Source organism: Adiantum capillus-veneris, chromosome 16 (assembly GCF_014529385.1).
Source record: "Adiantum capillus-veneris isolate H3 chromosome 16, ASM1452938v2, whole genome shotgun sequence".
Lineage (NCBI taxonomy): Eukaryota > Viridiplantae > Streptophyta > Polypodiopsida > Polypodiales > Pteridaceae > Adiantum > Adiantum capillus-veneris.
Genome location: NC_140946.1, coordinates 3,797,977 through 3,812,807, shown reverse-complemented (window position 1 = coordinate 3,812,807; position 14,831 = coordinate 3,797,977). Strand labels below are relative to the sequence as shown.

At 43.8% G+C, this 14,831-nt stretch overlaps 2 protein-coding genes across 12 annotated transcripts in view; both read left to right on the top strand.

Annotated features, from left to right (window-relative positions):
* LOC147438467 (uncharacterized) overlaps nucleotides 1-13,925 on the top strand; it is a 126,450-nt gene extending 112,525 nt beyond the window's left edge. For 5 of the 11 annotated variants that reach the window (XM_086484568.1, XM_086484563.1, XM_086484564.1 and 2 more), the window contains 2 exons: nucleotides 12,727-12,789; nucleotides 13,788-13,925. In XM_086484568.1, coding sequence (XP_086340694.1) covers nucleotides 12,727-12,740 — 14 coding nt within the window. In that variant the 3' untranslated portion in view covers nucleotides 12,741-12,789; nucleotides 13,788-13,925. Of the gene's footprint in view, nucleotides 1-12,726; nucleotides 12,790-13,347; nucleotides 13,453-13,491; nucleotides 13,699-13,787 lie in introns of those variants that run through there. The other 6 variants (XR_015184496.1, XR_015184494.1, XR_015184497.1 and 3 more) reach the window with 4 other exon arrangements.
* LOC147438468 (uncharacterized) lies at nucleotides 6,092-7,726 on the top strand. The gene is made up of 4 exons (XM_086484113.1): nucleotides 6,092-6,347; nucleotides 6,444-6,490; nucleotides 6,744-6,788; nucleotides 6,896-7,726. The coding sequence occupies exons 1-4, from the start codon at nucleotides 6,130-6,132 to the stop codon at nucleotides 6,970-6,972; spliced, it is 387 nt and encodes a 128-aa protein (XP_086340239.1). The 5' UTR covers nucleotides 6,092-6,129; the 3' UTR covers nucleotides 6,973-7,726.
* Nucleotides 13,926-14,831: the final 906 nt, after the last annotated feature.

The following is a 14,831-nucleotide window of genomic DNA, read 5'->3' as shown; positions in this document are numbered from 1 at the left end:
CCAAAAATAGCATGTGGTTGATGCCGATCAATTGGGCAATAGTGTAGCATGAGGGCTTTTCACAAATTTCTGACTAAGCAGCTCGAGCAACTTGAGGTGTTATAGGGCACCTCTTGGGAGAGGAACTTGCTGACCAAAAATAGCATGTGGTTGATGCCGATCCAAAAATAGAATGTGATGGACTGGGCGACCCAAAAATAGCAGCTGGCTTCATATGGCGATTCAAAAATAGCAGGTGGCTAATTTGGCGATCCAAAAATAGTAAGTGGCTGATTTGGGGATCCAAACAGAGCAGGTGGCTGAAGTGGCAATCCAAAAAAAGCATTAGGTGGGCCACATTAGCTCCTCATGCATGGCAGGTGGACAGATTGGCAGCAGATACATGGAAGGTGGACACACACAGACTTTTCATGCATGGATAGTGGACACACACTCCCAGCATAGCAGGAGCATACAAGTGGCACAAATATCTCAGCTTTGCACACGCATATTTAATGGGCTGAAAAGCCAGTTGGGTCCTTTTCATCACTTTTTGGGCGTCGTTTCTCTTTGAGAACAATATGTATTACTGTTGAATTTTAATATAATAAAGAAATAGTGTTAAGAGGCACCTATTCAGGGGCCAATGCTGTGTAGGAGAGGAACTCTGCCTCTCCATTTCTTTCTCCCTCTCATCCTACCTCATAAACTCCATCTCTACAATGTCTATGAGCTGATTTCTCTCTTCCTCTCATAAGAAAATTTTATGAGCTGTGAGCTATCCGTCTTTTATGTTCACCTAGGAGGAGTATGAAGAAGTTGAGGAAGAGGTCGAGGTTGAACACACTGATAGTTCCCATGATAAACAAAAGGCCTTGTCCTTAATAAAGTAATTTGACAGAGCTTTTTCTGGGAAAAATTTCACGGATGCCTTCAAGGTTAAGAAGGCTTCCTCTTTCTTGGAGAGGAATGCTCAAAGGTGGTGGTCCACACTCCTATTGCAAGGCCAAGCTCCCAAAACATGGCATGAATTCAAGCAACTTTTTGCATCTATATGGCTGACACCATCTTTTGAAAAAAATGTTCTTTCGGCATGGAACCAGTTGCTTTTTGAAGAAGAGGATACCCTTAAGGATTATGGCCAGAAGTTTTGGCATTTTTATCTTCTTGTAGCTTCTTCATGACTAGCTACTCTGGAAGAGCAGTTGGAAAAGTATTGCTGTGGTCTGCCTCGAGAGCTCAAACGTCATTGTCTCAAACGAGGCATTCAACAATTGATGGCCTCATGCTTAGGAGTTGAAGGCGTATTGTATGCTTGGGGGAAAGCTTGCTTTTTGAAGAAATGGAGAAGGTTCTTAAGCCAGAATGTATTCTTGCACATAAAGGAAAGGCCTTTTATTGATTGTTAAGCTAAAGGGCTACTTGATACATCAAGAAATCTTTGGGTCAGGTTCTTCTGACAAAAAAAAGCTCTTGTTGGTAAAAGCAACAGATGTATATTATTGAAGGGTTTTCTGTTGTTAAAAGATAGATTGAGTAAGTGGTCTTTAAATACTTAGTGCTGAAACACCTCGCTAGGTATCTGCACGATGAGGAAAAGGTGAAAGGGTAAATCTTTTTGAATTATTCGGAGGGGGCCACAAAAGAGTTGGGAGGTTCTATATGCATGAAGATTAAAACCAAGGAAACAATTTAAGCAATCATTCTTCCGTTTCTTTCTAAGAAGGAATAATCATGGAGGAGACATCTGCTTCCACTTTTTCCAAGGGCTACAAATAAGCTGGCCGATCCAAGAATGATGTGCCCACAGTTTTTTAATTATATAATTTTATTTTTCATGTTGCTCACATTTTAGAGAAGCAAATAATGTAAAATATGCTCTCTCGTGACACACAAGGAGTATTGAGTTACTTTTTTAGCATACAACAATGATCTACTTGGCATGGTAGGTGCCAATGCTGCTACTAGATTTGACACATATGATGCACCCCAGGAGTGACTCGGTGATACCGAGTAATTTGGATGGAGTGCAGGGTGAATTGGACCCTCGTGTCAGGTATGTCAAAGGGTGTTCACTGCCAGCTGCTGGTCCTGGATGCTGTCCATTGAACTGCATCGTTTGCAAGGTGCTGTGATACCTGAAAACCTTGGGCAAGCTGTTGGCTCACAATTGACCAAATAACATACAATACATCAAATAACATGCTCTTGAGGCCTCCACAAACATATACATGTAAGAGGCACCAGTCTGTCTGCTGGCTCTAGAGAGAGAAGACCTGTTCCGGAAAAGCCAATTTTTGTATCAAGGCCTCAATAGCTAAAGGGCTTGGTGCAATTTCTGTATCAAGGCCTCAATAGCTAAAGGGCTTGGTGAAATTTATCACCTGTAGTTGAAAGGGCGGTGGTAATGCGTGTGCTAGTCTCCACCCAACCGTGCTATCTTATAGCCTCCCCCTAGCATACACACTGTCCGGCCGTGACGGTGGCCTTGCCCACAGGACCCTGTCCTTACATTACCCCCCCCCCCCCCCCCTGGAGAATCTTTTTCGAGGACGAAAAAGAACGTAGGAAAACGTTTCTCAAGTGCAGAGACATTCTCCCATGTAGAACCTTCTTCAGGTCTATCTAGCCATTTTACCAACACCTGTCGTCTGACATGATGTCTGGTGCGAAGCTCATGAGAATCCAAAATCTTTTTGGGCTCATGAGGAATGCTTGGCGGTTTGATAAGGTCAACTAACACACCTGTGTCAATGACGTTATCATTCTGTCCTAGCTGTTTTCGTAAACGGCTAACATGAAAAACAGGATGAACTCGTGAGTGCTCTGGGAGAGCTAACTTATAGGCCACTTGACCTATACGTTTGAGAATGGTAAACGGTCCACAATAGCATGGTGAAAGTTTAGCAACTTTTCCCGTCTTCAGACTTTCTGAATACTCCGGAACTTTAAGGAAAACCTTGTCTCCTTCTTCGAAAGTAGCAAGATGACGATGCTCATCTGCGTACTTCTTATATCGATCTTGAGCTTGCTTAACATTCCATCAAGCAACTCGAAGCATGTCAAAATGGTCTTGGAGAAAATCCTTCGCTTGATGTATCTTCTCCTTAGCCAACCCCACGGTAACGGGTGATCTAGATTGAAATCCATACAAGAGCATAAATGGACTAAACCTTGTAGTCACGTGCTTTGAACTATTATAAGCAAATTCCAATATAGGTAAGTAGTCTTCCCAATTGGTTTGCTTCTTGCTAGCATACGCTCGTAGCATATCTTCTAGCACTTGATTAACTCTTTCTGTTTGACCGTTTCTGATGATCAGCCGTACTTAGATTAAGTTTAGTTTCCAACTTTTGGAACACAGCTCTCTAGAAGTGATTATCGAATTTTCGATCTCTGTCACTAATGATACTAGCTGGAAGACTGTAGAGTTTATATATATGCTCTACAAATAGCCGTGCTAATTCCGGTGTCTTAACTGTAGTCTTAGTGGGAATGAATCGACCATCTTTGTGAGACGGTCTACAATTACCCAAATGGCATCATGGCCGAGATTTGTAGTAGGTAGTCCTACTACAAAATCCATAGAGATACTCTTCCACTTGCCTTGTGGAATCTCTAAAGGATGTAAAAGGCCACCTACCTTGAGGGGCTCTGCCTTATTAACTTGGCACTGTTGGTAGTTTAGTACGTACTCTTGAACATCATGATGTAAGCCCGGCCAATAAAATTGCCGTCTAACTAAGGCATACGTCTTACGGATACCTGGATGACCAACACTTGGACTATCGTGACACTCAAATAAGATTTGGCGCCTAGTGTCCGAGTCCTTTGGCACACATACTCTACCTTTGTGGAGTAAGTAGCCATCATCAATGGAAAAATTCTTCCATCGCTTAAGCTCTTCCTGAGTAGGAGTCGAGCTCTGTGTGTTGGAGTTTCTATCTGCGCGTGCAGAGACATGTTGATCTGGCTGTTGAGAGACATGTGAGTGTGAGGGATCCCTTTTTAAAACTGCACTCCACACTTTAGCATATGATTGATCACACTTGCCACGTAATGACTTCAAAAATCCACTCTTTAGTTCCGTGAAAGCAAGTAAATTAATTTGAGGCATCCGACTTAGCATCCCCTACTACATTATATCGCCCCTTGCGATATCGTAGCTTACAATCATAATCTTGAAGGATTTCTGTCCATCTAGCTTTACGGCCCTTCAAGTCTGTTTGAATAGTAAGCCATTTGATACTCTCATGGTCAAAAACTACTTCAAACTCGGCAACATATAAATAGTGTCGCCACTTTCGTAAAGCGTGAATTATGGCATAGAGCTCTCTCTCATAAATATAGTTGTTTCCGTACGTACGTCCGGTTGCCTTCCGTACCGTACAGTACTTCCGTACGGAATCCGTACGCACCGTACGTGCATGGCTTTAAAAAAAAAAAAAATCGGCCGTCGGTTGCTTATCCGCCTGGTCGGACTCTTTGGGCGAGCCTTTTTATAAGCCAACCTATCTTATTACCACATTACAGAGTAGCAAAAGTTAGAACTCAGTCTCAGGAGTCTGCACAGTGTCTGCACAGAGACAAAGGAAGTGTGGAACGCCGCCGATAAGGTTCTCCCTCCCTCCCTCCCTCCCTCCCTTTGTGTTTGGAGTCAGCAAGCCTGAAGGAGGCACTCTAGAGTCGTGACCTCGCGAAAGATTGTAAGTTTTGTATTCAACTTTGAAGTTTGCGTTAATTGTGTTGCAGAGTTATCATGCCTCGTCGACCTAATCCTCTTTGGGCCGAGCACACCAATGTCCTGAGAGTTGTCAACACAGGAGGCCAAGCAGGTTCAAGGACTCGCACTTGGGTGTGCAAGTACTCCGGAGAGCAGATGACCAGTACAATTACCAGGGTTTTGAAGCACCTCACTGGTATTGGCACCACTGGACATTGTGGGGGTTGCGAGACTATCCCGCAAGCATTGAGGGATGCCTTGATTTTGGAGCATTTTCCTCCAGGATCTACTCAGTCAGGGGGAGCACGTGCAGTAGCAACAACAACAGAGGATGCCTTGCAGGATGCATTATTGGAGATATTGGCGGCTCTGCGTCTGCAGCGCCATCATTTGCAGGCACTAGTAGAAAGAGAGCTCGTGTTTCACAGGCTGAGGATGAGGGTGCTAGTGCTTCAGCAGCAAGTGCAGGTGGGGTTGAGGGTGTACGTGGCCCAAGGCAAACCACATTGCCATCACGTGTACACAGTGATTCATGGGTAAAAGAGCAACAGAAAGTTGCAGAGATGGAGATTGCGGGGACTCCCATAGAGTGCAACATTGCATTCAATGTGTTGAAGACTGATCAATGGAAGAGGATGGTGAGAGCTATTTCACAGGTTGGTGCTACAGATTCCTGGAATGGTCTTGACTACCAAAAGATGCGCACTACCATGCTTGACGACCAAAAAGAGATCATAGACCGAGCATTGACTCCAGTGAAGGTTGGGTGGCAACAATTTGGATGCACTATTCTTTCTGATGGGTGGAGTGACACGCGGAGGCGCCACATTATCAATATCCTTGTTTCCTCCTGCTTGGGCACATACTTCTTACGAGCCGTGGATGCAAGGAAAGCTGGAGAACGCATTTCTGCGGAGTTCATCTTCAAACATATTCGCCAGGCCATCAAGGAGGTTGGGGAGAAGAACGTCGTGTAGGTAGATACTGATTCCTGACCATGTGGCATGCACATTTGAATTTTGCATACATTGTCCAACGTAATAATGTCCACACTTCATTTAATATCTTGTCATGACTCATTGTAGGTGGTCAGTGATAATGCCTCCAATTGCAAGGCCATGGGGGATATGGTGGAGGCTGAGTTCAAGCACATTGTGTGGACACCATGCGCTGCACATTGCCTAGACCTTCTCATGGGGGACATAGGCAAACTTCCCTGGGTGCAGCCTACAGTGTCTGATGCGTCTAAGCTTACCACTTTTTTCCCCAAAAAACACCAGGCCTTGGCAATCTTCAGGAGCCACAGCATAGTAGACATGGTGCGCCCCTCGAAGACCAGATTTGCATACATGTATCTGGTGCTTCAGAGGCTGTTCAGATTGAGAGATCCACTGTTGCAGACAGTTGTGGATCCAAAGTGGAGATTGATGCACCACGCTCAGTCAGAGGCGACCAAGTACATTCAAAGAAAGGTTCTTGATGAGACCTTCTGGACACAGGTGCAGTCCTTGGCAGTGGCTCTACAGCCATTGTATGTACTACTACGGGTCACAGACATGGAGGGCTCTACACTTGGGTTGGTGTATCATCTGTTTATGCAGATGAAGACACACATTTCTGGATGTACCTCATTGACACAGGATCGGTAAGTACAAACTACAAAGTGCTCTAATGTCCTCATGTGACATGTCTATTTATAATTTTTCAAAACACATACTTACTGTGACTATTTTGTTTGCAGTCGTGATGATATTTTGGCTATTGTAGAGACTCGATGGCAGTTCATGCGTCGTCCCATCCATGGGATGGCTGCAGTTCTCCATCCTCTCTACAAGAGCCAAGAATTGTTTGAGGAGGTTTGTTGCTCACACTACGCTCTGAATATCTGAACATTATATACGATGAGGATGAGCAATTGATTCTGGATTCAGAGATGAGTAGCTACATGAACAGTTTAGGACCCACCTTTGTGCGGTCCGTAGCATTGAGAAAGGAAGCTACCAAGCTTTCTTTAACATGGTGGCAGAACTATGGACGCCAGGGCCTTCCCAAGTTGTGCCACCTTGCATTGCGCATCCTTTCTCAGGTGAATACTGAAGTCTAAATTATAATTTATATTTATGGCATGATGAATCTATATTGTCACACGTGACACTTGTGACCCATGAGTGTTCGCTATTTGAATTGCTGTAGGATTGCTCAGCTGGGGCATGCGAGCGCAACTGGAGTGCATACTCTCTTATTCACACGAAGATCCGCAATCGTCTTAGCACCAAGCAGTTAGAGAGATTGGTTTATTGCCGTGCTAACATGCGGCTTGTGCGCAGCTTTCATGCCTTGGGGACACCCAAGCAGGTGAGATTTACATGCACATTTATGAAAACAAGTCAATGATCAAAAGACAGTGTTGAATCATGGACTATGTTTTGTCTTGTCATTGTAGGTGGATCCCATAGAGTTGAAGATGGTGGCAAATCCTACTGCGGAGGAGGTCGATGCACGGATTAGGATGAGCAGGAGGAGATTCTTCGAGAGTTGCACAGGGAGCTAGAGAGCGTGGATCGTCGGGTCACTAGATCTCGCTCTCGAGCTTACAGTATTCCTCTTCGCATTGCTGCTGCAGATCCAGAGGTTGCACACAGAGAGAGCATTCGCAGAGGAAAGTTACCCGTTCGGCCTGCTCTTAAACGAGCCAATGAGGCTGTTCGACTCATCCACACCCAGAGTTCAGAGGCTGATGATCAAGATGAGCGTGATGCACCCCTAGCATCTGTGCCAAAGGAGAGAGAGCCCGATTATGATGATGAGGGCAATGTCTTGACAGATGGAGACATGCTCTCTGAGTCTTCATCAGCCTCTGATGATGATTTTGAGTAGTAGTGATTGCCCAGTGCTTTGGGTCTTGGGACTTGGACATTTGTCATGACTCATTTATGCTTTTTATTTTGTTGCTTGAGCCACCCAGACTCTTCATTGAGTGACTATGTTATTTTTGTATCAGGATTCAGCATTCAGTTATGTACTTTTGACTTACACTATGCCATGTGGTCTGGACTCGATTCTAGCAGTTACTTAACTTGTGGGGTGATTTTAAGTGTTTTTGGAAAGTTGTGACTATGTTTAAGTATTGTGCAGTGTTTTTAAACTAGATAGGTTGTATGTAAATTTGAAATTCTCTGTATTTTTAGCTTTTAAAAAGTATACCACGAATTTTACGTACCTTATGGCCCAATCCATACGGTACAACGTACAGTACATACTGAACACGTACCGAATATTACGTACCTTACAACCTTGCTCATAAACAGAATAATTCTGTTGAGCTCTATCTAACTTTTTACTTTCAAAGGCTATAGGTCTTCCCTCCTGGAGAAGTACCGCACCAATGGCTTTATCACTAGCATCAGTCTCTACCACAAACGGCTTAAGTGGGTCGACTACCTTGAGCTGTTCGAAACTGCGTTTTTGGGCTTCTTCCTAAGAAAAGGTCTTACCTTTTGCTTTGAGTTGATCCGTCGTAGGAACAGTGATTTTGGCTTAGTCACGGATATACTGTCGATAAAATCCAGCCATGCCTAAAAATATTTGAAGCTCTTCAACGGTGTTGGAATGTGGCCATCGAAGAATGGCAGCGACCTTGTCAGTGTCCATCTTGATACCTGAATAAGAGATCACATGACCGAGGTAATGTATCTCTGTTTTAAAGAAATCGCACTTGCTTCGCTTAGCATACAACACGTGAGCTCGTAGCTGTTCGAACACTAATCCTAAGTGTTCCATGTGTTCATTTTCAGTCTTATTGTAAATGAGAATGTCATCAAGGAAAACCACAACAAATTTTCCAAGATAGGGACGTAAGACACTATCCATGAGTGTCATAAATGTAGCTGGAGCATTGGTTAGACCAAAAGGCATAACCAAAAATTCAAAATGCGGGAACCGTGTTCTAAAGGCAGTTTTGGAGATATGTTGCAGTAGGATACGCACTTGGTGGTATCCTGAACGAAGATCTATCTTTGTATAGTATCTTGCCCCGTGGAGTTGATCAAACAGCTCATCTACTCTTGGTAGAGGATACTTGTTCTTGATGGTTATGGCGTTTAATCCGCGATAATCTAAGCACATGTGCATAGTACCATCTTTCTTTTTTTACCAATAGAATTGGTGATGCCCAAGGCGAAGTGCTAGGTCTAATGAAACCACGGGCGAGGTAGTCAGCCAACTGACTCTCAACCTCCTTGTCTTCTTTAGCAGTCATACGATAAGGTGGTTTACTCACTGGTTTAGTGCTTGGCAAGACATCTATGCCATGCTGCACATCACGTGTAGGGGTAAACCCGGTGGTAAATCACTTGAGAACACATCACTATACTCCGTGAGTAAGTGAGTCAGCTTTTGCCGTGCAAAAGGAGAGAGTAAACTAGAGTTATGCTGGGATGGAGAATCTTGTAATTCTTGTAATGTTTGTTTTACAACAGTTGCACGTTGCTCTATAGAATTAAAATTGAGAGCACTTTGTTGGTTAGATTTGTTAACACTTTGTTTATCAGTAGAATTCATTGCACTTTGCATACCATTACTAGAATTCACCGCACTTTGCTCTTGAGAATTCACAAGACTTGGAGACAAGCAATAACACAAAAAGACTTCATCTATTCAATCTGCTTTCTGCAAAATAGAAAGCTCGGCTGTACATATAAGAGGTGCAGATGGTATATTTTTCTCACCAAGCAAAAGCACATGTTTACCATTGGCCATAAAGGATAAGGAGTTGTGTTCATAACTAATGTGCAATATGTTTCCTAAACCATGCAGCCACTCCCATCCTAAAACTACATCAACACGGTCCATGTTCATAACTTGGAAGTCAAGGGTCATCGTATGATCTTGAACAATAAGCTCAACCCCTTGAACTACCGTGTCCCGTACATCTTTACATTCCCAGACATCTGCTCCATCACATACTTGTGAGAGCAGGGAGTCTGTGTAAGCTTCAATTTCTTGACTAGCTTATAGTTCAAGAAGTTATGAGTTGCACCATCATCCACTATAATACGAACACGTTGTCCGTTAAAAGTGCCATGCATGTGAATCAAATCATGGGGGCCAAAGGTGGGTTGCCACATTGAAGCAGGCACACAACACTTGTGCTTTTCTTCCATATGAAGAACCTCTACAACACAATATTTAGGAGATGAATCTAATGTGAGGCGTTGCACCATGTGCATGGCCTTTTCTTTGCCTTGCAAAAGAGGACAATCTTTCTTGTTATGTTGGTTCGAAAGACATTTAAAACACAAATTGTGTTTCTTTGCACGCTCAAAATTAGTAGTGTTGAGAGACCACGTGGAGTATCTTGTGATTGCTTAGGCTTCTTAGCCTCTTGTGGGCGTGGAGAGATAGATTGTCTTTTATTTCTCTTGAAACGTGTGGGAGATCTACCTCGCCATTGGCTCTTAGCCACATTGCTCTTAGCAAAAGTAATCTTAGAGTAGGGAACATTTTCTTTCCTCTCTTGATCATCATCATATCTTTGCGCATGACTGATGGCTTCTTCCAAAGTTTTTGGATGTTGGGTCTTGACATGAAGACGATAGTCTTTGTCAAGACCCCTATTAAAACCCCGTATCTTTTGGAATTCATCTAGACCTTCTAGTTTCAATATGATTTCTTGATACTTCGAAAGGTACTGTTTCAGAGAGAGGCCAGACATGCGGCATGCATCCCATGCTAACCAATTCTTATCTTCTTCATTGGAGTCCAAAAACTCTTTGGAGAAAGAAGCTTGAAACGCAGCCCAAGACGGAGGACGAGCATCTATTGGAAATGTCATCCACCACTTGTAGGCCTTGCCTTTAAGAGATAGACTTGTTTCCACAGCCGTCTTTATATCCGGGGTGTGTCTCAATCTATGAATATCACTCCATTTGTGTAAGAACGTATTGATTGTATCCTTGTTGCGATCACGCTCTTTCCCTGAAGCTGAGAAATGGTGATATTCTTAAGTAATGCATTGCTACCTTCTGCATCTTCTGCAGCACTTGTCTGTTGGACTCCTTGAGTCATGCGAGCTTGGTTCCCTTGAACCGTGCCACTTGTTGCTCCTTGAGTCGTCTGTGAATTCATAAATTTCACAAGTAACTCCGTAAGATTGGTAACATTTGCATTGAGTACAGAGAGGTTGCTTTCAAGTACGCTTGGGCGATGTTCCAAAGTCTTGAAAGAAGCCATATCTACAAGCCCATGATCTCCTAGATCATCATCATCATGCATTTTAGTGTCAGCAGCAACCTTGGTGCCCTGATTTTGATCTACGTGCTCAAAATCAAACGTGTGTGTAGGTGGGATATCCTCACTGGCCATGGTAAACACACTAATGCAAAGAGAGAAAAAAAAAACGACAACTTGTACCTTGTGAAATTGAAGTCTTTGTGTTTGTATGCTTCGCGATTTGCGTTGCATGCGAACCTCGCCTTGTAGGAATTTGAGCGCTTCACTTGTCGTTCGTTGTAAGAACACCTTTGTTGATTCTTCACAAAAACCCGTCGTTTTTGTGAAGGCTTTTGTTCACTTTGAAGCTACCTCCTTCAGGAAAAAAGAATTTTTGGAGGAAAACTTGCCTTCCTCCAAGAAGTGAAAAGGAAGGGTGAGCTACTTCCTTGAAGTTTGAAGCTTTCCCTTTCCTTCTAGTTTTCCTTTCAACACAAGTAGGCTATCTTTCCTTGTTATACACAACAAGGGTCAATAGCCTGATGGTAAAGTGTTGACCTCTTACCCTCATGGGGTGGGTTCAACCCTCCTTCATGCAAGGGTTAAGCGGGTCTTCCTACGCGTGCAGCCAACGGTGCCAATGGCAGCCTTCGGAGCGTTGGTGCCGTCGAGTTGCCGGTTGAGTTTGCCTTGGTCGCCTGCCTTAGTCGTGCGCTGTGGAGGGCGTAGGTGGGGTCGTGGTCGGCTGTCTGTCCACGCGCTGCGCACAGGAAAGCGTGCCTGTCTTCTTTTGTTGCACAGCGGAGCCGTCGCTGTGTGCGGAACGTGGGAGAGGAGCAACGCGTCGCATGCAGATGCACCCTCTTTTCCTCTTCTCCAAAAATAGCTCGGATACTAGTGAAAGGGCGGTGGTAATGCGTGTGCTAGTCTCCACCCAACCGTGCTATCTTATAGCCTCCCCCTAGCGTACACACTGTCCGGCCGTGCCGGTGGCCTTGCCCATAGGACCCATGTCCTTACAGTAGTAGAGATTGAGGAATCGAGCAACTTGTAAGACCTGTACTGCAAAAATGCTCCCTTTCACTCTCTGTAACCCTGACTGTTCATAGCACTGGCTGTGGATAAAACCCAGTAGGCTATGGACGCTGGCAATAAAGTAAGAGGGTGAGTCGGCTATGCACATTAAGGCTATTTGGAATGGAATGATTGCAGGATATTCTCAAATGGAGCAGGGATAGGAAGCATTTGGCTGTTATCAGAAAACACAAAGTGAGGGTTTGTTTCCATGCTGATATTTGCTAAGCTGGATGTTTTTTAAAGAAAACCACATTTTCAAAACCTAGCGAAGCTCGTCCTTTCATTATTTGAAACGTTTAGAACAGTCATGGCTACTGTGCATGTAAGCAAAACACACTTAAGGCTGGAAAGTTGAGTGTGTTGGGAATCTTTCAAAAAGAAACTTGATTGAAGAACTTACATGAGCTGTTATAACTAGTGCTTGGGTGGGTATCTGATGAGACCTGGCCTAAAGTGGTAATGGAATGTTGGGAAGTTACTGTTACCCAGGTCTCTGCACCCTCTACCAAGAGAGTTGAGGTCCCAGGAAGGGACGAAGCTGGTGTTTAATGGACCAGTTTGGTTTAGGCCCCAACTATCGCAAAGTGTGGGCTGGGTATTTTTGTTCGTGGCATAAATGTCTGGATTACCTGCATCATAGAGCTCAGTTCCTTTGGTTTTGAGCATGCAGTATTTTTCTAGTCTGTCTGTAAGTCTCTGAATCTAAGTCGGACTTGCTGTGTTTATTGTGTGTGCAGATGGAGGGTTATGACATTCAAGAGATGATATAGGCTCGAGCTTCACTTCTCTTTGGTATTCAAGTAAGCCATTTTTTTTGTTCTCTCCTTAATATACTGATTTTGGGTCTGACTTGCAACCACTTGAATTGTGTACATCTTACAATATTCGCCGGTGTGTAGACACGACCAACAACCTTTTTGTTATTACCTTTTTCTTTTCATATTTTGTTCTAGTGCCAATGGCTGCGCTGCGTCTGGCCTGAATCTGAGAAGCAATGATTATATAGACCTTCAGATCAATGTAGTTGTATCTGTTATTTTTTTTTAAATAATATTTTTTGGTGGGTGAGGGATATTACAACATCTCCATCACTGTTATCCGTGCTCAAAAGTGGGTGTAGAGCCAGGTCCAATAGATGCTAACCCCCCCCCCCCCCCCGGACCCACCCCACGCCCCCGAATCAGGACTCTGGACGAAAGAGGTCATGGTTATATGATCTTGTTGTGAGACCGTAACTTTTGCTTTGCATAGACCTAGTCATGGTTTTGGGCTATTCATCTAGTCACAGTATGTTCATAGACCTAGTGTGTACCTGTTTGCAAAACATTATAGGAAAAACACCTCTATTTGCTTTTCAGGACTGTTTCATTTCACATGTCAGCTTGCTCTTCTCGTAAATTGGGGTTAACAAGCAATTACAGTATGCCTTTAATTTTAATTAAGAGAGCCCAAGCTTTCGAAGTATCATCATGTAAATACCCATTGCAAAAGAGATTTTCTAGATTAAAGCACAACATTGGAAGAGATGGCGGTGCAGAAAAGACTTGTCAAAGCAACCAGACTTGAAGGTCAAAAGCACCATAACTAGTGTCAATCTTGAAAACTTATCTTCCTTGCCACTTTTCTTCAACAGGTGAGTATGGGGTTTTCATGGATTCATCGAAGTTTAATATCGATTGCACATGTAGCCCAAAAGTTTTTTGTGAAGAGTAGGTTTTATCACTGTGATTTTTATTCTGTGGTAGATTACTGCTTGCATTTGAGGAGTGCTATGCTGATTTTGAAAGGTGGTAAACAGATATGTATTATGGTCACACACGCAGTGGATTTCCCTCATGGCGTGCACTCTACACCTGCAAGCGAGCAGCTGACATGGTTGAACGATTCTGCTCAGCTACCGAATTGCAGATCTCGAGGACTCTCTTTTCTTCAGCAAGCGTCATACTAAACGCACATTGACGACACAGTTTGTGAGGGATGGAGCCACAGTGAAGTTGCTCTTTGCTTGGTCCTTGAGTGGATTCAAGGATAAGAATCTTGTGGTTCATAGCTTAAAAGCTCTCGCTGTTGGTGAATTACGAGCCCGTAATTCTTGCTGTATAGCCTTCTGTAAAGTTACCATGCTCTCTCCACCCAACCCCTCGCCGCCCCTTATTCAGATCAGAAAATATATTTAACTTTAAATAATGCTTAAATAATTGCTCCTCGTATTTGAAGTTGTACCTTAAACGTCTGTTCAATTTCAAAAATGGGACTCGTTAGATGGAATCTCACTAGATTCTTGTGTGGAGGGGAAAGGGAGGGAGACGACACTTGGAGAGAGAGAGAGAGAGGATGCCATCTACAATGCAAAGGCAAAACCCAATAAGAAGATTTTTCAGTGTCGGTGTTGGAACGGACGAAGGAGCATACTCAAAGGAGGTCATGCGTGCTGACTGCCGTCACACATTTTAGGTGGGAGTCGTCACCTGTTTAGTGAAAGACAGCTATGGTCTGAGGTTGATGTTGGAGATGAAAATTGGTTTGTGTGTTGAGTGACGTTCGTGGCTTGCTTATGAGAGAGATTATCTTGCAATCATCCAACGTTGCAGCTCTGGATTCCGACCAGGAATGTCCAGCGGATCGACGGCTGGGAGGGGCTGCCCCTTGACCCCCGACCTTGACGGGACGACGCAATATGAGATGATGGAACTAGGATCTATCCAAAATTGATACAATGGTATCTTGAGCATTGCAAAGTTAGAGATATATTCACACAGTTTTAGCTATTCATTCAATTGCCATCTTTCGTGTTGCCCCACCACTCTGCAAAGTGAGTAGTGAAGGAGAATAGGGCAGAATG